A 25,341-nucleotide genomic window follows, 5' to 3' on the forward strand; every position below is an offset into this window, starting at 1 on the left:
CTCACTACTAATGAATAACTGAGCCCATCGACTTGGCGCGGCGGCTACTATGCACGTATGAACATGTCTCAACATGCAGCAACAAGCAGCTTCCTGTGATTCATTGTTGCGTCATATTGCAAAACTTTCCTAGTACCCTTTGTAACATTTTCTAACTGAAGGGTCAATTAAGTATGTAATATCCTGGATGATGTTGGGACTGCTGAAGCCTGTGTGCAGTTTGTTGTTCGATTATGGTTTTGCTTTCAGCTATAGGAACATTGGTGTATGTAGTGCCTACATTTAAAGAAGCTACAGTGTCTTCATTTTGGAAGCTGATGTCTTTTAACTTGTTAATATCTTTTGAATTATTTCCAGAGATTAGGCTTGTTAGAAATTTGGTTAGCAAAGTTGAGATCCTTTTTCCTGGGTGATATCCACCATTGATGACGAATCTAGCTGGATAACTGTCCTCGTTTTCTTTGATGTTAGCAAGGAGCCAGTGTAGAATCTGTATGGTGTTAGTTGGAAGCAAAGGTATAGTGAGAGTGTGAGTAATATGCAGACCAGAAGATTGTGAAGAATATGATGTGAGTCTTTACATGCAGATGGAATGGGCAAGCAGGCAGGAATGTCTTATTATGGGTGACTTTAATCTGCCCCAGATTGATTGGAATAAGTGAGAGGGGAAACTCACCATGGGGAAATTTTTTTTTTTTTTTTTTTTTTTAAATAAATTAGATGTTTATTATTTGTATCAGCATGTTAGAGAAAGTGCTAGAGGTGAGAATATTCTTGACCTCATCATTACTAATGAATCGATGATATTTTGGGGCTTAAAGTACAGGAACTACTGTCAGTAAGTGATCGTGCAATTCAGTTGGAAGATGAAGAAAGATGTTGCAGTAGTTAAAGGTAACTTCAGAACTTTGACAGTTTAAGGCACTATATGGCATCTATGAATTGATCGGATTGCTGAGGAAGGTGAATACATTTGAATTATGGAATACTTTTAAAGCAAAAATCACACAATCATTAACCTCAATACAGAAGTTTCAAATTTTTCATATTTCAACAGAGGCTCTCTAAAGCATCATAACAAATTTTACAGTAAGACTGAAAAAAATCACCAAACTGGGGAGACACCACATCAAATGCATTGTCATATAAATTCTCTGAGTAGGTGATTTCCATACCATTTGAATAAACTTTGTGCTCTCAATAGTTATGGATAAATGAAATTAAAAATTTTATTTGTCCATAAATTCATTATGGACAAATAAAATTAAACGGAATAAAATTCATTATGGACAAATAAAATGTCCATTCATTATCCTTAGATAACCCAGCTGATGTTGCGGATGAATTAAATAGGTACCTTGCATCAAGGCCTCCATAGCCGAGTGGGCAGGAGCGGTAGTGCAGTAGCACACGCTCTTTGAGTAGACTGGGGTTCAAGCCCCTGACTGCTGAATATGGTCGATCTGCCAACCTGCACTGGACCAGCGTGGCAGATTATGGTCCATTTCCCTCAGCATGAATTGTTGAGGAGGCTTCCATCCTGCAGTGGATTGATAATGGCTGCACTTTATTTTTTTTACTTTTTACCTTGCATCAGTCTTTACTGGCAAGAGGCCCTTTATGCTGAGAAGAGGCCGAGCCATATGAAATTAGTGATTTTGTAATTACAGATTGTTTATTAGAAAAACTTTTGAGCATAAAGGCAAGTAAGGCTCCTGGACTTGATGGCATATGCCCATTAAAATAAATAAATTTTCTGTTTATACTCCGGCACAACAACTAAGTCAGTAGAGTTTACAATAAATCGTCAATACAAATATTTATCGTATTTAGTAGTCATGGGCTTGAACTCCAGTCCACTCAAGGAACGTGTGCTATGCACTCTCGCTCCTGACCACGGCTACGTCAAGCCTTAAGTTTTGAGGGAGACTGCCTGGGAGTATATTGAACCATTGAGGTTAATTATGAGGGTATCTTTGGACTTGGGAGAGATTCTGTTGTATTGGAGAAGTTCCAATGGATCTCCATGCTAAAGGCGGTTCTAAGAGTGAAGGTAATTACAGACCGATTCTGTTTTTGCTAACACTGATATCAGTGGTATAAAAAATCTTAGAGGCAGTGATTAAGATTGCAGTCCAGGCACTTTTAGATAGATATGGCAATCTGAAGAACACACAACATGGCTTTGTTAAGAGAAAATCGTGTTTAACTAATTTTGTATGCTATTTTGACACAGTTACTCATGAGCTGGATTTAGGGAACAATTTTGACTTATTTTATTTTGATTTTAGCAAAACATTTGACTCTGTCCATCATGAGGTTACTGTGTAAGCTTGAAAAGGTTGGGATTACTGGTAAGATTTTAAGATAGATTGCTAAGTGGCTGCAGGGCAGAAGGCAGAGGGTTGTGATTAATGGATATTCTTCATATTCGTGTAACATCAGGCATGGGGTCCCTCAAGGATTAGTTCTTGCACCACTGTTGTTTCTCATTTTCATAAATGACATTGACAAAGGGATAGGTGTGACGTCAAAATTGCAGATAACGTAAATATTGGTAGTCGTTATTTATCAGTGCCAAGCAGCTCTCCTTCAGGATGACTCAAACAGACTTCAGAGAAGTGGCAGCTACGTTTTAATGCTTCTAAATGCAATATCTTACACTTGGGGAATAGCAACCCCTAAATAATTATACACTTGGTGGGGTTGAAATTAAAACAGTAGAAGAGAAAATGGATTTGGGAGTTATGATATGGGCAAAGATGAAGTTATCTGAACAGTGTAAACAGGCAGCCAGGAAAGCCCATGGTGTCCTATCAATGATTTATCGTATGTTATTCTGTAGAAATAGGGAGGTCATAATCTCACTATATAAGGCAATTGTAAGACCACATTTGGAATACTGTGTTCAAAGTATTGAGATCTCATCTGAAAAAAGACATTGAGTCTTGAAAGGTTCCAAAGATGGGCAACTTGAATAATGAGATCGACACAAGGACGACTGTATGGGGAAAGACTGATTATGTGGGCTACAGAGCTTTTCAACCAGGCACCTCAGAGGTGATCTGATTGAGGTTTATAAGGCTCTGAGAGAGATTAGTAAAATGAAGGTGGACTTTTCACTGTTATAAAGAATTTCAGAACTAGTAGCCATAAATTCAAATTACAGGGCTTGAGGTTTAGATTAGATTGTAGAAAGTTTTCTTGTAGCCAGCGAGTCGTTGATTGCTAGAACAAGTTGCCTTTTCAGGTAGTTGAGAGCGAGTTGATTGCTAGAACAAGTTGCCTTTGCAGGTAGTTGAGATTGACAGCTTGAGTAAATTCAAAAGTCATCTGGATAGTTACCTGTGTGAGGAGGGAAGCATAGAATTTGCATTTTATCTGCTTTTTTTTTTTTTGCCAGTTTAGCAAATGCCTGTGGCTTCCTTGCACTTTTTGGCAAATGCTATTACTATTAAGAGACTTGGAACCTCCAAATTATTTGGTTCAATTTTTTTTGAAGAGTTGATCAGTTTATGCCTTTAGAAGAGTTGAATGAGTTTTGCCTTTGCCTTTCTATGTTGCATCTGGACAATATAGAATAGGTTGTATGTTGTGGTATCTTTAAGAACTTCTTGGACTTTGACAATGTAGTCATTGTTGTTGGGAATAATTGTGGAATTTCCTTTATTTGTCTAGGAGATATTGATAGAACAGTCTTTTTGAAGATCTTTGAAGCAGCCTTGTTTTCCTTACTGCTATTGATGCTTTCATATATAGTGGACCCCACTTTACGATTGGTTCACCTTACGATCAAATCACTTTATGATGGGCTCTCTATAATAAAATCCCATTCACTATACAATACATGGTAAGCACCTGTCATTGTGATCATGTTTGTGGATTAAATTTTAATTCTATTAAATGGCAATTCCATAAGCAAAAATAGGAGGAATATTATCCACAGGCACAAAAGTAAAGATCACAGATTTACACTTTATTACATTTCCATTTAACAAAATTAAATGATACTTGAAAATAGCTAGAATATTTTCCAGAAGTTAGCAAAATAAAAATAAATTTACGCTTATGTACATAGCTTAATTAATACTAAAATATAAAATAGTAAGTGCTTAAAAAACGGTACTCACCTTTGAATAAATCTGTAACAATTTTTTTTTTTTTTTTTTTTTTTTCAAGCACTTGCTATTTTATATTTCAGTCTAATACTCATGGTATTATAAGATTTCTATAATTTTTAGTAACTTAATTAATACTCACATACTAACTGATTTATATTTTTGTTCACTGACTTTTTTTTTGTATTAAAATTTAAAACGAAAACATTCTTGGAGAAGAACAAAATGGGTTCAGGAGAGGAAGATCATGCGCTGACGCTTACTTCATACTTAAGCTCCTGATAGAAAAAAGAAGAGAGAGTTTAATTTGGAAATCCATCTCGTTTTCATATATTACAAAAAAGCCTTTGACAAGATGAACTGAACAAAATTATTTGAAATCTTAAAAGGAGACAATATACCAAACCAGTTGATTGAGGCCATCCTCAATATCTATAAAAATAATAGAATAAAAATTAAGATTGAATCACAAACAACTGAATTGGAGACAGTAAATACAGGGGTGCGACAGGGATGTGGACTGTCCCCACTTCTATTCGACATATATATAAATCATATTATAAGAGAATGGAGGAAAATCTCCAAGAATTTCCTTTGCTCATATTATAAGAGAATGGAAGAAAATCTCCAAGAATTTCCTGCAAAGGAAATTCTTGGAGATTAGTTTCAAAATTAGCTGCAAAGTAAGATTGGACAGCAATCTTACTGCAAAGTAAGATTGCTTTTTGCTGATGACCAGGTCCTAATAGAAGACAATGAGAACTCATTGCAGAAAGCCATCTTCTCATTAAACAAAATAGCAAAATCATTTAATATGGAAACCTCATCTTCAAAGAAAAAATGGTGGCATTTAAAGGAAGAAATCCAGTAAGAAGCAAGATCTACATTGACAATAATAATTATCAAATAAGTTAACACTTTCAATACCTAGGATACCACCTGTCATAAGAAAAAGATATTGAGCAAAAAATAAATAATTACATAGGCATTACTAAAACTATAAACCATATTTTCAAATCTAATCTGGTGCATAAGAAAACAAGGACACTGATACGTAACACCCTCGCCAGACCTATCCTGACCTATGGCTCTGAGGCATGGGCAAAGGGGACAGGAGGAGGTTGACTGGTGCAGAAATGTGTTTCATGCACAGAACCGCAGGCTATACCAGACTTGACAGGAAAAGAAATCAAGACATCCTGTCAGAACTGCAGACAACCAACCTCAGTACTGAATTATATTGACTCATACAGAAACAGTTGGATACAGCATGTAGAGAGAATGGAGAACGGACGTTGTCCGAAAGAGATACTAAACTACAAGCCCCAGAGAAAGGGAGACAGAGACAGACCCCCTGCAAAGATGGAGAAAGACTGTAACAGGCCACTAGGCCTAATACTGGACAAGAAGAAGAAGAAAATTTAAAACAGTAAAAAAGATAAGCAATCAATAACGAAGAACACGGCATGCACAAATTGCAACTAATATGATATGCGCAAGTGAGATATGAAGTAACAAGTTTACGAAGCTTAAAAAGTAAGAATGAAGAGATGATTCTGAAAATTTATTTGTTTTTTATATGATTGAAGAGGAAGGGGAAACATATTTCACCATAATAACGTAAAAACACACAGAATTCCAGCTATTGGTATTATCACAAATGCAATAAGATTGAGTTTACCACACATTTATAATAGATTGCAATTACAAATAAAGTAATTGATTTACTAGTACATAATTTATTAATTGCAAATGAATTTGGCAAATTTCCTTACTCTGTGTTAAAAGTGACAAAACAGATTTGGATAGTTTTGGAAGATTTAAAAATATAATAAATAAATAAAATAAAAATAAACTACCTGTTTCACTGACAAATAAAATGCATTATAACAGTAAACAGTGCAGTGGTTTTCTATCTCTCACAGTGTAGGACTAACCAGCATCTGTTTAACTATTGTGACATGATTTTATATATATATAGGTAGTCGTCGACTTACGACCATGTTTAGGTTCCGACCGACCGGTCGTAAAGCGATCTGGACGTAAGTCGGACCAGTTTAGGTAAATCAGACACTGTGTACAACACAATTGGTTTACTATTTACAAAGATATCAAATACTGTATAAAACCTAAAAAATATTTTATCTTAAAGAACTAAACAAAACATATGTAGAAAATAGATAAGAAATATTTTACTAACCACTCTTGCTTGGCAGCGGGTCATCAATGCCACCACTTGATGTAGTGGGAGTTGTTTTTCTCATAAACATGTTGATTTTTGTCTGAATTGTTTGTTTCCTTTTCTGCTCGTAAATTTCACGGTATGGCCAAAAAGCATCTTGTACCATTCGTTCAATCCCTGCAAATCATTCGATGTTTGGGTCCATTTCCTCAAAATGTGCAAGAAGTTTATTTAGTAGAGAAAACCCTACAGATAACCCTCTAGTGGTGAATTTTCTTTCTGGTTCTTCCTCATCTTCATTTTTCTCTTCAGCCATTCTTTCTTCTTCCAAAGCGATAAGTTCTTCATTCGTAAGTTCTCCAGATTCTTGCTCTAGCAGCTCCTCTACATCTTCCACTTCAATCTCTAAAGAAAGTCCATTTGCCAGTGTTACAATATTTTCCGTAACCATTTCAAGTTCATGTTCACTAATAAATTCATCAATAGTATTAACAAAATGCTGGACAGTTTTTCCAGATTCCATTCACGCATTTCTTTGTCACAGCCTCCCACGCGGCTGCAATATTTTTGATGCATTTATAAATATCGTACTGTTTCCAAAACTCTCGCAAAGATAGTTCTGGGTCAGCGTCTGTTGCAGCTATAGCTTGGATGAAAGTGGTTCGAAGATAGTGTGCCTTAAATGTGGCAATCGCCCCTTGGTCCAGAGGCTGAATGAGTGGAGTTGTATTTGGTGGCAAATAAACAACTTTTACATCTGGATGGAGGTGGTCTAGGTGAGTTGGATGGCCAGGTGCATTATCTAAGATTAATACAATTTTGAAAGGAAATTCTTTCTCGAAGCAATATTCACGAACTTGAGGTACAAAACAGTTTAGAAACCAGTCTTCAAACAATGTTTGAGTCATCCAGGCTTTTCAGTTTGAATGGAAGTATACAGGCAGAGTGTGCTTGTTTACATTCTTGAACGCACAGGGATTTTCAGAATGATAAATTAAAAAGCTTCAGTTTAAAACCTGTGATGTTCCTGCCAAGGAGCAAAGTCAGCCTATCTTTAAGTGCCTTAAAACCAGACATATTTTTGGCTTCTTGGTGAATGTGTGTGTGTGTTCTGGCATCCTTTTCCACAACAATCCAGTCTCATCCACGTCGAAAAGCTGCTTTGGTTGATACCTTTCTTCCTTAATTATTTCATCCAGACTTTTAACAAACTCTTGAGCTCCTTCCACATCTGCACTTACTAATTCTCCAGTGACTCGAACCCTATGAAGGTTGAATCTTCTTTTGAATCTTTTGAACCATCCTGTACTTGCTATAAATGTCTGAGTGTAATCTTTTCCGACGCATTTCTTCAGCGTCTGAAAGAGACTTCTAGCCTTCGACTGCACTGTAAGAAGGCTTAAGGGTGTTCGCTCCTGTATCTGATCTTCCAACCAAAGAAACAATTTTTCCATTTCATGGATGGGCCCTGTATGTTGTTTCGTTATCACTGTTGCTTGCATGGGTGCCGAACCTTTAACAACTTTACGAATCCTTTCTTTGTCTTTCAAAATCGTCGACACTGTAGAATGAGATAACTTAAAATCACGTGCAATTGCGTTCACCTTCTTTTCTTCTTCATGCTGCTTGATCACTTTCAATTTTGTGTCTAAATCAATGGCCTTTCTTTCTTTCTTGTCATGTCTAGGAGTAGACAAAGGCACTTTCCTCTTGGTTGACATGTTTAGGGGTTTTAAAAAAAATGCTAATTGTAACACAAATATAACTGAACCAAAAATAGTGAACGTAATATGTATGCAAAGAGATCGAGATGCATGAATCATGACATACATACATCGCTAAGATGTTTTGTTCAACTGCGATGGCAAAGCCGACTAAACGGATTAAGACTAGCTTATTCGCACCAAACACACGTTACTGGGCAGTGGGCTGACACTACACGCACAACCGTTCCTATTAGGCTTCGGGGACCACACAGATAGGGCGTGAGTGTAGTAGAAAAATCTGAGAGCACTGCATTAAGAAAGGGGGTTGATTGTGTGTATAGCATTCTTCATAGCAACAATCTTGTATGTATGCTCAGTTCAGACTGAAACGCGGTGCGAGATGCAGTCGTAAGTCGATCAGTCGTAAAGCGCATAGGTCGTAAGTCGATGACTACCTGTATATAATGTGAGAGAGAGAGAGAGAGAGAGAGAGATGAAACTACTTTAAAATAATTTGTGTATAAACCTTTGTAATCTTAATATATTTGCACATGTTGGAGGAACAAGATAAAAAAAAAAAAGAGGTCTGTTCAAAAAGTATCTGTATTGCTACAATATAGTCACAGTAAGCATACTTACAGGGAGAATGGGTAATTTAATCCCCCTTTGAAATAATATATTTCTGAGGCAATGCATGTAGTCCGATTAATTTTTGCACTCTTGGAAGCACTTCTGGAAAATCATTTTCAGAATTGCCAGATGAGATTGAGATTGTTTGTATTAACTCTTTATTGTTGGTATATCTTAAAATAAACATCCTTTCAGTGTTTTGTCAGTCTAGGAAACTAAAACCAGTCGGATGAAGCTATATCTGATGAATTAGGGATTGCTGGATGAGTGATTTTGTATTTGTCCAAAAAACTGTTCAAGTAGCAGTGAATGAGACTGTGCATTATTGTAGTGAAGTAGTCAGTTGTTGAAGTTCCACTTTTCCAGTCTTTTTCTTGGAATGGCACCATGAAGTCTGAACCTTAGAGATCGAGATGCACTTTATTGTTTCTCTCTCTCTCTGGAGTGTGTTCATGATGGTAGGTAACACCTTCACAATAAAAAAAAAAACAATGTTAGCCAACATGGCTTTTTTTTTCTCTCTTGCTGTACTTGCTTTTCTTTTTTGGGTTGGGGGTAGTCAAACTTGTATCGATCCATTTCGGAGTCCTCACATACATTTAGAGATCAAATGTTTCACCTTTTGGTTTCAAAATTTAACATGCACCTGTTGTTGAGTGCACCCCGACATTTTGGAATGTGAGAGGGGAAACTATTAGCTGACAAGGGCAGACAGCCATAAGTGAGTGAATAGCTTACTGCATGGAAGTATGGATAAAACAAGTGTTTTTTTTGCGGTGCACTCTCAACAATGGACATATTCCAGATACTTTTTAAATGGATCTCATAAACGTTAATTCTTTTTATTTTTATAAGTAAGTCTCTTTAATGGTTTTAATGCATTGGCTCTTATGCATTTATATTCAACACTGCATATATAAGGCTAAAAAAACTCTTCGCTGTTTTGGTTAAAAATGATTTTTCAGTTTCCCCTTTTCCTTCCGTCAAAAAAATAAATAAATTATGAGTCATTCTAGTATGTTCCTCTGATTATTTTTACATTAGAAAATCTTTCCATTTTGTTGACTGACTAGTCTGCCACACGTTCCCAAACTTTGTAATTTAGTTTCATTTCTCACTGAACTTGCACTTCATTGATCACCTAGTTTGGTATTTAATTTTATGTATAAACATTATTTCAGTTTTACTTTTGCGTTTTCAGTTTTAATTTTTGTATTTTCAGTTTTAATTTTTGCATTTTGTATGATTAATCTGAGCTTTGGTTTGATTTACTGAGTTATGTAATTAAGTGACTTAAATTATGGTATTGATGGACTCTATTCTATTTTCCCCCTCCCATTTAGATATTTGAGTATTTGGATAAACATGTTGTTGGTCAAAACCATGCCAAAAAAGTGCTTTCAGTGGCAGTCTATAATCACTACAAGAGAATTTATAACAACATGCCAAACAGCAGTTCTACTAAAAGGTCTGAGAATACTATGATAGAAAGTCAGGCACATGGTTTTATACCACGTGGTAAGTTGTTCTTGAAAATTAGGCCTGAAATTGAAAACTTGAGGTAATCAGAAATTTCCTCCCCACTTCTTATAAGAAGTTAGATTCATCATGAATACAGTTTTAAAATTCCAGTTGCATTTGTTTTATTAATTCTTGTGTCCAAACACGCATTAGATGAAGAAGTGGTTGAAGTTACAAAGGGGTAGTATAAAATATACTACAAAGGGATAGTATATTTTATTATTACTGATATTTACACAGTTTCTTTAAATGGACCCATGTCCTATTCCCTTTTGCTTCAGCAAAATTTGCTTCTTTTCCAGCATTTGTAAATCTGTCAGTTTTATCTATTCTCCTTATGGTAGCCAAAATCGCAAAATTTGTATCTTAGAGTTAGTATGCATAACTGGTGTTATGCTTACTAATTCTAAGGTAAAAATATTTCAAAGTTGAATTATTTTGTTGATTTGTGTCTCTCTTTGTTTCTTTTTTTTTTTTTTTTTGCTATCTCTATAATGTAATATCCAATTTACCTCAGTTTGGGTTCAATATTTAAACTATATTCAGGTTATATGGAGAGATCACACTCTATTTCTTCATTTATGCTTTATTTTTTATCTGATATCAAGATCAAGATTTCATAAGGTATGTAATAGAACCCATTTTATAACCAAATGAACCTCTTGAAAACAACCATAGCTATGAAGGGAGGTTAAGAAGTAAGTTAACTAGAGGACTGTTTATTTTGTCATGTCAGTACAATATATGAGGAAGTGGTGCTCTAAGTTTGCTAATAGTTGGAACAGCATAGTAGACAACAGGAGTGCCCATCTGTCCACTTTATCCAAATATCAAAGCTGTTGATGCAGCAGTGCAGGCAGGCAGACATCTATGTTTTGTGCAATTAGAGTAGAGATTTCACTTTTCATATGGAACTATATGATACATGTGCACAAGCATCTAGGGTACTGGAAAGTCTGCAGCAGATGGTTACCTCACCATCTGACTGACAACCACACAAAAAAAGGCACTCGTGGTGATATCACTTGCCAACTTGCGATGATAACACAATGGCAAGTAATAAATGAGACATAACAATAATATGGCAGCTGTATGGTAGCACTCCATGTTGACCCAACTAAAGAATGCTCTCCACCAGTATGCCTCCCCTCCAAATTTTTTGTTATTGCCTAAATAAAAATGATCCTAAAAAGAAGAAAATTTCAAACAGTGGATGCAATAATCATTAAGAATATGACTAATGAACTAAGAGTGATTAACAAATATCATTTGAACAGTGCTTCCAAAAGTGGAAAAGGCAATGGGAATAGTACATTGCTACTCAAGAAAATTATTTTGAAGGAATAGTTGTAATTGAGCTAAGTCTTGAAATCAAGTTTTTATTGATGATTCCAGAACTTTGTTAGTCTTATTAACAGAGTAATAACTCTTTGTTAGTCTTATTAACAGAATGATATTCTCATATAAATTCATAATGAATTATGCCTCTATAATCAAAAAATAATTCTACCATAAATTTAACATTGTGTTCATACCAATTTTTTAGATTTATTTTATTATTTTTTTCCCATGGAAGGCTTGCATTTAGAGATTGACATTTTTGTCTGCAGGTTGCAAAGATAACACTATGTTTTATTTCCTAAACAAATATCACTGTTATTTTTAGAAATCCTGGATTATGATCAGAACTTTTAATTGGCTTTTGAAAGTTCATTTTTTGTTCCTCTCTGATTATCCATTAAAAACTTGAACAAAGGAGTTGCATAATATTTTCATGTTTAATATGTAAATATCAGAATTTTAAATTTAAAAATCAATATTATAATATGGGAATTTCATCTAAATATCAGATATGATATTCTAACTTTAGAGGAAATGTTTTCAATCTTATTAGGGCGATGAGCTTCTAGTGTAGGAGATGAACTCATTTGTCTATGTCTCAAACCTTGCATCATTCTCAGTGAAGCCACATCAGTCCTTGAAGTACTTGTACCATTCAAATAAATCTTCGTCTCATTTGCTCAGCAATCATTTTAGTGGTCTCTGAGATTGATTTCTTTAACAAAAAACAGAATTTTATAGATCCTTGTTCAAAATGCAGCATTCTAAAAAAATAGTAAGAAATTACCATCAGCAACAGATAAAAATAAGCCTTTGAGCAAGTGCAACCAAGATGCCACCTACTGTAAAAAATTTTGGCTATTTTAGGTTACAAAAATGAAATACATCTTATTTGATGTTCAGATATTTTTAATAAATTCAGGCCTGGAACTTTCTGATTTTACCTTGTATGACAAAAAAAATTGATGAAAGTTAACAATATTTTGTTTAGACTGTGACTCCAATAAGTGAATTTTGAAGAATAAGATAGTGCATAAAGTGTGGTCTGCAAACTTGGTTATGAACATATGTAAGTGGTTTAAAGAACACTAATTCCTACAATGGATGATATGTGATATTATCATCCTTGAATTTCAGGATGTATATACCAAATTATTCATTGCACCACTAATTGAGCTTAATCTGTCATAAATTGTTTTTTATTGTAAATTTTAGGTTTAACTCTTCTGACCAGAAGAGTTAAACCTAAAATTAAATTTAAGTTTTTCAGTTTAATTTTTTACTTTTATTAAATAAATTCTTATTTAATTAATTTAATTCTTTATAAATAATTTTATTTATTAATTTATTTAATTTTTTACTTTTATTAAATAAATGGGGTAGAAACTTACGAACTGTGCGGTTAAGTTTCTCTGGGGTTGTAGATTACACTCAAGGTGACAGTTGTAGAATAGAATAGATGTAGAATCAGGGTGGTAGAGAATGAAAAAGACCTGGGGATAATTATGCAGTCTGATATGAAGTTTTCTGAGCAGTGCAGACAGGCTGCCAGAGCAGGTCATGGGGGTATTGTCGATATACAGGAATTTTGCTAGTAGGGATAAGGAGGTGATTATCCCTTTGTGTAAGGCAACGGTTAGGCCCTGCCTTGCATACTGGTCTGGAGACCTCATTTTAGGAAGGATATAGAGTTGCTAAAATGAGTACAGAGAAGGGCAACAAGATTGGTGAGAGGAACGAAGGGGTCCTCTTACTAAGAAAGGCTTAAGTTCTGCAATTTGCAGCATCTAGAGACTAGGCCCTGCAAGGTGATCTGATTGAGGTGTATAAGGCCTTGAATGGTTTCAGCAGGCTCAATGCTGATTGGCTTCTTTCTCAGATTATAAATCTGAGGGGGCATAAATTGAAACCGAGGAAAGACAGTTGTAGAATAGATGTGCGGAAATTTGCCTTTAGCCAGTGGGTAGTTGATTGCTGGAACAAACTTCCATCTGTCGTGGAAGTTGATAGCTTAAATAAACTCAAGGAAGAACTGGACAAACTTTTAGAGCAAATGGATGTGTGAATTTTTTTTTTTTTTTGGCTGATGCTGTATAAGCTTGCCTCTGTTAATGCTAATTCAAGATCACAGAATAAGCATTGTTTTAATCTTACTTTATATTTACCATTTATCTATTAAGAAACCCAGTTAGACAATGGGGTACTTTCTTTTTTTGTGTAGTAGCAAGTAGGAATTAGTCTTGTCCATTTGTGGGATAAGCGAAGAAACTATATATTTTTGTACTGTAGTGAATATTTTTAATCCTCTCTTTTGATATTATTCGTGAAGAATGTTTTAGTTAAATTACTATTGACAAGAAATATTAAAAATAATAATACAAATTGAGAAGGAGAAACATTTGGCTGACTGATGTTATGTTTATATTTTGAGGTGATGCTGAATCATTGTTTGTTAAAAGAATTGTCAAATTTTTATTGCCTACTATTCAAGGAATGAAAAAGATCGCATTTGCAAAAGACATTCATTTTATTGACCTGTGATGTATTGTCAAAATGTTAACATAGATGAAAGTTTTGTGCCACTATTATTGTGAAATCCAATTTCTGCTCTTTCCTAACAGCATGCTCTGCATTGTTTACACTATATCAGTATGAAATTTGAAATATATTGTTTCACAGACAAGGCACTGTCTCATAGAATAAAAAAAAAAAAAAAATCTTAAGGAAAGACAGGAAGTTTGCTTAGTTATCAAATTAACTTCTAATTTGTGTGATTTAAGAAAGACACATTTTGCAGAAAAGGTTTTGATACAGCTGCTGGTGAAATCAATGTATGTTAAATTGTGTGAGAGAGAGAGAGAGAGAGAGAGAGAGAGAGAATATATTGGTTTCTTAGCAAATTACTGGTGTCATAATCTTCCTGCTTAATCACTTTGAGATGAGTGACAGGGAAGCTACATATGACAATATTTGTGGGAATTAGTAATTACAGGAGAAACAATAACTCCTTGGCAAATATAAAGAATATAGCATACAATCTTTAGAAAGCATGAGGCAATTGAGAAGTTTTAAGTGACAGATCAGAACACATGATCCATTTAGAATTCGAAAAATATCCTACATCCATTTCCAAAGTTGGAAGTGGATGCAGAAGGCAAAAAGTGGGATACCACGTGCTCTTGCTGTGGCCTTTAAGAAAATTTTGATGACCACCCAGACTTCACAAGGGTTAACTTACCAACAAGAGGAGTGTGTTTCGAAAAAAATGGTGGGTATTAACAACAGCAGTGTCTTTTCAAAAAAAGAGGTGGTGTTTTCTGCATCATTTTAATTTTCAAATCTTGAATGGATTGCAACCAAGTTTGAGGCTTAGTAGGAAATGTTTCTTATTACGAATAAGAAAGTTTGAGGAATTTTTTTACCTTTTGTGCAAAAATAAAAGCATTTACAATTCCAAAGCCAAAGGAATGATATAACTAACCAACTTACTTTAGAGTCCTAATCCACAAGAGTTTCCTTTTGCCCCTCAGAGGTCACATCTTTATGTGATGGTGCCATAATTTATGTAGGACATGTTTAGCACTTAATATTATACATATTCTTGTCTGTACTTTGGCATGATCACTAGGTTCTGACTTGGGATCATGCCAAAATAATTAATTATAAACTTCCAGAGAAGTTTAATTAAAAGAAGTTCCATTTATACTCCTGCATGACTGCTAGGTCATGCAGGAGTATTAATCTTTCTGACAATGAGTACAATTGTTAACTGTATTTAGCAGTCATACGGGCATGAACCACAACCTATCAAATGTGTGTGCTATTGCACCCTGACACTTAACCATTTTGCTATATTGAGTCTAAATCTTTCTGACAATGAGTACAATTGTTAACTGTATTTAGCAGTCATACGGGCATGAACCACAACCTATCAAATGTGTGTGCTATTGCACCCTGACACTTAACCATTTTGCTATATTGAGTCTAAATTACCTGTATCATCTAAGTGATATATAAGATTTTGCTGTAGGAAAAACAAATGATGTTTCATGTCAACCTGCAAAAACAAGGCTATTCAGACTGCTTATGTGTCAAGTGATTGTCAGTTGCAACTCTGACTAAAGTCCTTGATATTAAAATTGGACCTGTAAAGCATTCTTACATTTTTATACCAAGTACATTTAGAACCAGAAGTTACCTATATTTCATAGTTTCTCATTAAATGTTTTTCACTGATATCTGTGATTTTAAAAATTATTTTACAGATCTTCTCCATATCTCAGGAATCTCTCATAGTAATGCTTTAGGAGTTAGTTTCTATCAACAACAACAGCTCCCTCAAGATTCTGATGGCTGCCATAGTAGGGGTTCTGATCTTCTAAGTGCTAAAAGCCATGAACTGCATTTAGAGAAAAGTAATATACTTCTCTTAGGACCTACTGGATCAGGTAGGCTCCAGTATTAATGTTAATTTTGATATTAATCTTCAGTATTAAATTGATCTAATTAGATATTAATCAAGTAATTTATAAATATTTATTAGTCAGCACTTTATTTTCTTCTCATAGTATATTTCACTTTTATGATTATTAAGGGAAATGATTTAAGTAGAAGTCAAATTTTTCTACGTAATTTATTGGGTATGTGTCACCCCCTAACTCCTAGCTTAGTCTGTTAATAGCAACTGGGGGCAAGTGTTTAGGAACTGTCATGGCTTTAAAGCAGTTATATTACAAGACAAAATTAAAAGAAGTTGGGTAGGGCAGCTGAGTACTTATGTAACATAAAACAAGAACATATCTGATTACATAGCAAAGCCTTACCATTATAACACAACTAGCATTTCCCACGTGCTATGTGTATTCCATCCAGACGTTCCAAAGCTAGGATTACCAGCTAATGTTTTCTTTGTTAAGTGATGAAACATTCTTTATGGAGAGTCTAAAGAAGACCGTACTCGTTCAGAGCTGTAATCAAGTTGAGGAAATGGGTACTCTGTGTCAAGTAGAAATGAAATCGATACTGTAATGTACACATTTCAGGATTTATCAAAGTGACTGTGGTAAATGTGTGTTAGCAGTGGCGCACTATGGCCACAGATGCTGATGCGCCTAATAAATCCCCAAACAAACAAACAACCCATTAGCAGTTGTATTTCCTTTTTTTTTTTAAAATAAAATGATATGTTAGAAAATAAAATTACATTTTGAATAAAAGTATCTAATTGGTTAGAGGAATTTATGCAGCATAATCAATTTTGTTTGTCTCTTTCGAGATAAGATAAATTTAATCATTTTAACTTCTATTCAGTTCAGTACTGCCACTCTCATTACTGTTAGTCTCATTTTCACTACTGCTCTCTTTCCACAGTTCTGTCAGATCATATTGTCTCACTCCTATGTCATTTAATAGGCAGTGCTTAGTGAATCGCTGACAATCAGTTCTAGAGATATTTTTTCCTAAGTATTTAGAATTCACTGACACAGAAAACTCATAGTTGAATTTATGATTTCCTAGTAGATATGCATGTGTGCATAGCTGCCAACTCACTGGATTTATGATGGCGATCTCTTTTATGATTTTACCCCTTCTCTGTCTCAACATTGTAATACACTTGGGAACAGAGTTTCACCATCTTTTTTTTTTGCAAAAACTCAGTTTTTCTGTCTTTTACTTTCTGCTAAAAAGATGATAAATTACTTTAAAATTGCAATTTAAAAAAAAAAAAAATTGTTAATGAATTGGCCGTCAAGTGCTGCTAGTTTGCATTGCAAAATAGAAATGCAGGATAATAATTTTACAGTACTTGTGTGGTGCAAAGCTAAAGAACAATATTTTTCAGTAAGATGCCAAAGAAATGCAATGAAAAAATTTATATATAATAAGAGATATATAACAAGATTTTCCATGTATTGTATTGTAACATCTGAAAAAAAGTAACAGGTTTGCCTTGTGTGTACTATGATGTCGTTTTTCAATTTCAAGTGTGGGAAATGAGGAACCAAGCATAACGAAAGCATGCAGTCCATAGAAAAAATGGAAAAAATAGGTGTATTTCATAGCTTTATTTATTTATTTTTTTTTTTTTTATGCAAACCCAAAACATGAAAGGTATTAGAATCTGTAGTACTTAGTGTATCATGTGTGCATTGAAGGGAAGTTGGGAAGACACTTGTTGACATTAGAGTTGAATTTCTGTAGATTGTAATTTTCAGGGAATATATGTGAAGGAAGGTTGTTCCAGAAAGCTGAAGTTGAAAGGATAAATGAGGAAGAAGAAAAGCTGGTTTTCTTTGAGTTTTCAGTTTGACAGTAAATGGATGCTGACTGGTTGCAGCATGTTTATGGAAAGGTTTGGAAGAGACGGAAGGAGTTGCAGAACCTTCAGAAGAACAATGCCCATGGAAGTATTTAAAAGGCATGTAGTAGAAAGTGTGTGTGTGTGTGTGTGTGTGTGTGGGCAAATTTGAAATTTGTACAGAGTGAATAGTTGTTTAGAAAAAAGTAATGCCAAGAGCAAAAGAGAAAACCCAGTTTTTTAGATGCAGAGGAAGCAACATTTATGATGTGCTTATGCCATGAGAGATTAGAAGTCAGGGTAATCTGTAATGAGATATGAGATAGTTAACTAAGTTATCTTTTTCCTATTGGAGAATTACCTGGAGATCAGACTTTAAGGTAAAAAGGTAAACTGCAGCCATTATAAACCCACTTCAGGATGGAAGCCTTCTCAGCGATTCATGTTGAGGGAAATGGATCATAATCTGCCACACTGGTCCAGTGTGGGTTGGCAGGTCGACTGTATTTAGCAGTCAGGGGGCTTGAACCTCAGTCTACTCAAAGAGCATGTGCTACTGCACTCCTGCTCCCGACCACTTGGCTATGGAGGCCAAATTTAAGGTATTGGTGTTAATATTTCAGAAGTTGAAGCTGTTTGTGCAGAGCAAGGTTTCTCGAACTGGAAGCTGCAATACAATGTGCTATCATCAACAAAACTATGGATAGGATTTCCAGTCAGCGGAAGAAGGTCATTAATATACAAGTCTCTGAATACATTATACATGCCTTAGTGAAATTCATTGTTTTCACTTGTTACACTAAAAGGTTTTGTTAGCATTTGCATTAGTAGAGACACATGATGCAAAAAAGCAAGCAAATAAAAAAGCCTTCACATTTCACCCATCCATTTACTTCATGCTTGTCTAGTTCTGCCTTGAACTTATTTAAGTTGTCGACCTCCACTATAACAGATAGAATTTTGTTCCAACTATCAACAACCCGCTGGCTAAAGGAAAATTTCTGTGCATCTATTCTACAATTGTCTTTCCTCATTTTGAATTTATGTCCCTTCAGGTGAGTAATCTGAGCAAGAATAATCCCATCAGCACTGAGCTTGCTCAAACCATTACAACCTTGGACTCATGGGAGGTGTATAAGGCTTGCTCAAGCCTTATACACCTTAATCAGATCACCTTACAGGAGCCTAGTCTCCAGACACAACTATTTACAGAATTTAAGCCTTTCTTGGTAACAGCAAACATTTGTTCCATTCACCAATCTCATTGCCCTTCTCTGTACTTGTTCCAGCAGCTCTATATCCTTCCTAAAATGAGGCCTCCAGACCTGTATGCGGTACTCAAGGTTTGGCCTGACCATTGTCTTATACAAGAGGATAAACATCTCCTTATCCTTGCTAGCAAAATTCCTGTATATCATTGACTAAACACCATGAGCTACTCTTGCAGACTGTCTGCACTGCTAAGAAAACTTCATATCTGCCTGCACAATTACCCCCACGTCCTTTTCATTCTCTATCATTGTCAGTGTAGTACCACACAGTTGATATGTTACTCTGGGGTTACTGCTTCCCTTATGCAGTACTTTACATTGGCAATGTTAAACTTCAGTTGTCACCTCTCAGCCCATCTGCTCAACTTTTCTAGATCCTGTTGTAGTAGTGTGCTATCATTAACGACCCTGGCAACCATTGTATCATATGCAAACTTGGACAATAAGCTTGATATATCTTCATCAGTATCATTGATAAATATACAAAACAACTCCACTAATAACATTAGTCCACGAAGAGCAGTATCCATTGATTCCCACTCTGTCTTCTCCCACTCAACCATCCTTTTATCCATTGTAGCAACTTGCCCTTAATACCATACTGCTCCAATTTGTACAGTAGTCTTCCATGTGCAACAATATCAAAAGCTTTCCTAGAATCTAAGTACAGGCACTCTACTTACATATAAACGACTTATGTACAACTCGCAGATACATACAAAGCACAAAGCTGTTGCTATGTTCTGTTATAAAATCAATTTTGAACACTTTAGTGATATTTTTCTAAAGCAGATTTTTGGAGGTCACTACCATAAAACAATAAAAACAATTAGCAGTTTCTGGTTTATTTGGCTTTTCTGTAAGTGCGATGTAATTATAAACGGATAGCAAATTCGATCTTATTGCATTTGCGATGATACCAATGGCTGGAATTCGTGAAATTTTATGTTATTATGGTGAAATGTGTTTCCCCTTCACTTGAAATCTTCAATCATATAAAAAACATAAATAAATCTTCAGAATTCCTCTTCATTCCTATTTTTTTGAGCTTCATAAAGTTGTTACTCCGTATCTCACTTGCACGTATCATGTTAGTTGCAATTTGTGTGTGCTGTTCTCTGTTATTGATTGCTTATTTTCTTACTGTTTTCAATTTTACAATAAAAAAAAAAAAAAGTCAGTGAACAGAAATATCAATTAGTTACACTATTAATTAAGCTATGTATGTAAGTGTAAATTTATATTTATTTTGCTAACCTATGGGAAATATTCTTCTAATTTTCATGCATCATTTAATTTTGTTAATTGGAGAAAGTAAAGTGTAAATTTGTGCTCTATTTCTTTACTTTTATAGCCTGAGGATAATATTTCTCCTATTTTTGATTATTAGAATAGCTGATTAATACAATTAAAATTCAGTTCGCAAACCTGACCACAATGACCGGCGCTTATACATATCGTATAGTGAATGCTATTTTATTTTGGAGAGTCCATTGTAAAGTGATTTGATTATAGATTAAATTAAATAACGTATCTTATTTAGATTAAATTAGTTTAAATAAATACTGTACTATACATTATTATTCATTGTATGTTTTTCAGTCTCATTTAACTCAATTACAAATCGTAAAATGCCGTACACGATGAAGTTTGTTGGCAGTTATAATCTCGGTGCGTTGTACTGTACTGTACATGTATTTTGTATCTACAAGATTGAAGTTGGACTTACGTACATGAAAAAAACGATTAAGCATGTAAGTTGAGGAGTGCTTGTATATGATATCAAAATTATTTTTTGCATCCAGTTCCTTTGTGGCCACATCATAGTATCCAATTAAATTTTTCAGACAAGACTTCCCCTTAAAAAACACATGCTGTGTCTGAACTATAACTGCAGTCTTATCTAGATGATCCTGCAGTGCTTCTTTAACAGTGACTCCATTATTTTCCCCAGAACAGGTCTGTAATTACTCGTGTCGCCTTTTGATCCCCCTTAGTGAATTGGGGATACATTTGCACATCTCCAGTCCATGGGGACCTCTCCCAAGTCCAAAGAAGCTTTCATAGTTATGGCTAAGGGATTGATTACTTCCTTTGTTGCCTCCTTTATTATAACTGGATAGATCCCATCTGCCCCAGGTGCCTTTCTTATGTTCAGCTTCAACAATTTCTCCTCCACTTTGCTCTCAGTTATTACAAAATCATTTCTCTCTGCTAGAGTTTGAGCTTCTGGCCTCCACTTCCCTACAGACATTCCTCATTTGTGAATGTAGATGCAAAATACTCATTCAATTTGTCAGCAACCTCATCAGGATCATCAATAATCAAACCATTGATATCAAGTGGACCAATCTGATTAATCCCCCTTCCTTCTAGAGTTTACATAAGTAAAGAAGTCTTTGCTGTTTTTTTTTTTTTTTTTTGCATCCTTTGCCAAAGATTTCTCTTGATCAGTCTTCGCTTGCCTAACCTGCTTTGTGACTTGCTATGGACTAGCTTATGTCTACCGTAGTCTTCTGTGTCACCTGATAATTTATATGTATCCCGTGCATTTTTCTTCTCTGCCACAAATCTCATTAGTTCATCTGACATTCATTTAGACTTAAACCTTGACCAGAAGTTCTTAGTTGGTATGGAAAGCCTAGTAGCTTCCAAGAATAATTCCTTGAATGCCTCACATTTAAAATTTGCTGTTGGAACATCATCAGTGGTCCCATTATATAGAATTTAAAAACTGTCTGAGACCACTGTAGTTACCTTTATGAAAGCAAAATCTCTTCCCTTTATCCCTGATGGTAATTACATCTTTGAGTAAATCCCATGTCAGCACACTATGATCACTGCCACCTAGTGATTCCTTTAACTGCAGATTCTTAATGCCTGAAGAATAATTGCTGATAATCAGATTAACGGTTTTTTTTTTTTTTTGCCAATTAAATTCATTTATAATTTCATTTATAATGTAAAACTCCTGGCCATGTCGCCGTGTTGAGTATTATTGTCTCTAGTACATGTCCTGTACTTATTAACAATAAAGAATTTATTTATTTAAGAGTATTGCTCTCTCTAGTTGGCTCTTGAACATGCTGCTGTAGAAAATAGTCATCCAATAAATCCACAAAAGCCTTGCTAGTGTGTGAATGACCAACCCACAACTTCCATGTCAATATCTGTGAAGTTAAAATCCACAATTATAAGACAATCTGATTTACTGGCCCACTATTTCTCTGTACAGTTGTTCATTGTACTCATCAGTGTCATTAGGCTTATAACACTCCTTCCCTCAATTTTGCTTTCCCAGTGCTTATGTCATACCAAACTGACTCAACATTGCACTGTCCACCCATATCAACTGGATGTACTTCCTTAGATTTTATTTGTTTCTTAACTAACAGCATAATCCTTCCTATCCTATCTGTTTGTACTTTCAACAAACAATGAAACTGTTTGTTGTTTCATTGTACTCCCCAAATTCCAATTCTGCATTCCTTATATCTGAGTGGCACCACGTCTCTGATATCCCAACGATATCTCTCTTTGATGTCTTCACCACCATCTCAAATTTATTTACTAAACTCCTAGCATTGGTGTACATGCAAGCATACATGCACCTATTCTTACTCTTAGTTACTCTAACACAACCCATGTATTTACTTGTTCCATGATGACTCCCACCAGTCCTTGAAATCTCCATCCCCTCACATTCCAGGCTGCTGTTCATTCCAGTAGAAGCAGTGCAAGAATCACTTTCACCTCTATCTAACACTGCATCGATAGCATCAATAAATATTCTTGCACCCTTTCTATTTAAGTGTATACCATCCCTGTAGAAACAATCTCTCCTGTTAACAAGCACAGATCATGCTGAGAAAAATTCTACCCCATGAGCCTTGCAGGCGCCTCCGTAGCCAGGTGGGAAGGAGCAGCAGTGCGTAGCACATGTTTCTTGATTAGACCGGGGTTCGAGCCCGTCACCACCAAATACGGAGAATGCGGAAAGGTCAGGGAATGACCGCGGCATATCCTGGAGCAATATGGCCTTAGTTGCTAATGCTCCTAAAAACCAAATAACAGCAAAATTTCACTCCATGAGCCTTGCACATTCTCTCCAGGGCTGATTTGATTGACAAGACTCTCATCATATACTCCCTCCTGTTGTGAAGAGCAGACACTCAAATTTAACCCTAACTCGCTACTTTTTTCAATATTGACCTGTACTTGTTAAGTTGTTGTTGTTGTTATTTGGTTTTTAGGAGCATTAGCAACTAAGACCATATTGCTCCGGGATATGCGGTGGTCATTCCCGGACCTTTCCGCATCTGCCGTATTTGGTGGTGACGGGCTCGAACTCCGGTCTAATCAAGAAACGTGTGCTACGCACTGCTGCTCCTTCCCACCTGGCTACGGAGGCGCCTCGCTTGTTAAGTAAGTCTGCAGATTTCCCTACTCTAAATGCCATTAGTGCCAACAATATCACCCTTTGTCCCCTTAAAAGATATCTGCTCTACATCATTAACTTTTGCCCCTGGCAGACATACCCTGGTTCTATTCCACCTATCCTCTCTGCACAATATATTTCCCGTTCCATGACAATAGAGTCACTGAAAATAACTAGCTCCGTGTTAGTATTATCATAGCAGAATTAGCTGTCATTACCAGAAGTTCAAACTTGTTTGTTTATTGACAACACTCTTGAGATTACACACATAGTTAAGATGAGTTGTTTATTACCCTGATCCTCTAATGTTATTTAAGCTTGTTTCCCTAGCATTACTTTTCGGTTAATTTAAAACATCACTGCTCTCGGCATGTCTTTCCAATGTCAGCTTTTGCACTCCCCGGCCAAGAACTGACCTAAAAAAACTTTGAAGTTTGGATACCGAAAATGTGAATAATTCTTGATTGTTCTGACCAGACATATATTTAATATTAAAAATGTACAAATAAAATTAAATAACACCAATTAAAAACATGCATTGAAATATTGCTATAAAATGTTTAAAATATTCTGTTAAATTTGTCTAAAAATAAAATCTAAGATTACACATCTGTATGCTACCTTTATCAATTGTAACTGTAATTCTTGCATAAGGGCAATGATGATGTATGCATGGCAAAATAATAAATAAAAGAGTTAGTGCTGCCTTCCAGAGATGTACTTTCCAGAACAAATTTTAAATTATGGAGAAGTGTGTTTAACTCAAACACTGAAGGCTAATTTTTTGCTATCACACCCCATGTTGGACTCTAACCAAGCCTCTTGTATAGCTTGCATTCCTTTCTACCCAGAGGTATTTCATGGTATTTACACACTAAATATTACTCCCCCTTTTCTTTGTATTACACATGCCAGTGTAATACAAAGAAATACAAATTACACTGGCATGTGTATTACACATGCCAGTGTAATACACATGCCAGTGTAATACAAAGAAAAGGGGGGGTGATATTTAGAATACCATATAGAGACTGCAATATTAGCATTAGCAAAGGCACATGATGCAAGAAAGCAAGCTTATATAGCATCAGCCAACACCACCCCCCCCTTTATTTCACCCATCCACTCACTCCAAATGTTTGTCAAGTTCTGCCTTGAGTCTATTTAAGCTATCAACTTCTACAACGACAGATGGAAGTGTGTTCCAACAGTCAACCACCCGCTGGCTAAAGGCAAACTTCCACACATCTGTCCTACAACAGTCTTTCCTCAATTCGAATTTATGCCCTCTCAGGCTATTATTCTGAGCATATACCAATATATATAAAGCTATATTGGTGAAGCCATCTGTCTTTGGAACTCTGCTTGAAAGATCATGTTACATCCATTGAGAATGCTGATTTTGCCCAATCATTGATAGCCATGCATTATTGGCATGACTTCGTTCCAAATGATGCACAATTCTTGATACTGCGTGAGATTTCAAGATCTGTCACTGATTGGAATCCACCCACATAAGTGCAGCACTAGGCACACTTTGAACAGAAATGATGGTACACGAATACATCCCATCTTTGAATCTAGCATTCTGTGAGTTGGATAGATGTCACCCCAATCTTCTCTTTTCCCTCCCACCCTTTCACATTTTCTCTCCCTTTTTTCTTGTAAGTCATGAATGACCTGGAGTTTGTTAAAACTTGGGGCATTCAGGAGTTACTTCCTTTCCTTTCACTTTTTTATTATTATTTTTTTTTATATGTATTTATTCTCACTGCTCACATGCAGTTTTTATAGTTGATAAAGCACCATGCAGATGCCAAAAGTTCCTGTGTGTCT

At 35.4% G+C, this 25,341-nt stretch overlaps 1 protein-coding gene across 1 annotated transcript in view; it reads left to right on the forward strand.

The window, feature by feature from the left end:
- The window catches only part of ClpX (Caseinolytic protease chaperone subunit), a 187,148-nt gene that overhangs the window by 53,095 nt on the left and 108,712 nt on the right, over positions 1 to 25,341 (forward strand). The window contains exons 5-6 of the mRNA XM_090390403.1: positions 9,980 to 10,154; positions 15,764 to 15,946. Of these exons, the coding sequence (XP_090246529.1) occupies positions 9,980 to 10,154; positions 15,764 to 15,946 (358 nt within the window). The remainder of the gene's footprint in view (positions 1 to 9,979; positions 10,155 to 15,763; positions 15,947 to 25,341) is intronic.

The sequence above is a fragment of the Mastigoproctus giganteus genome, chromosome 2 (genome assembly GCF_048544385.1).
Source record: "Mastigoproctus giganteus isolate SK-2022 chromosome 2, ASM4854438v1, whole genome shotgun sequence".
NCBI lineage: Eukaryota > Metazoa > Arthropoda > Arachnida > Uropygi > Thelyphonidae > Mastigoproctus > Mastigoproctus giganteus.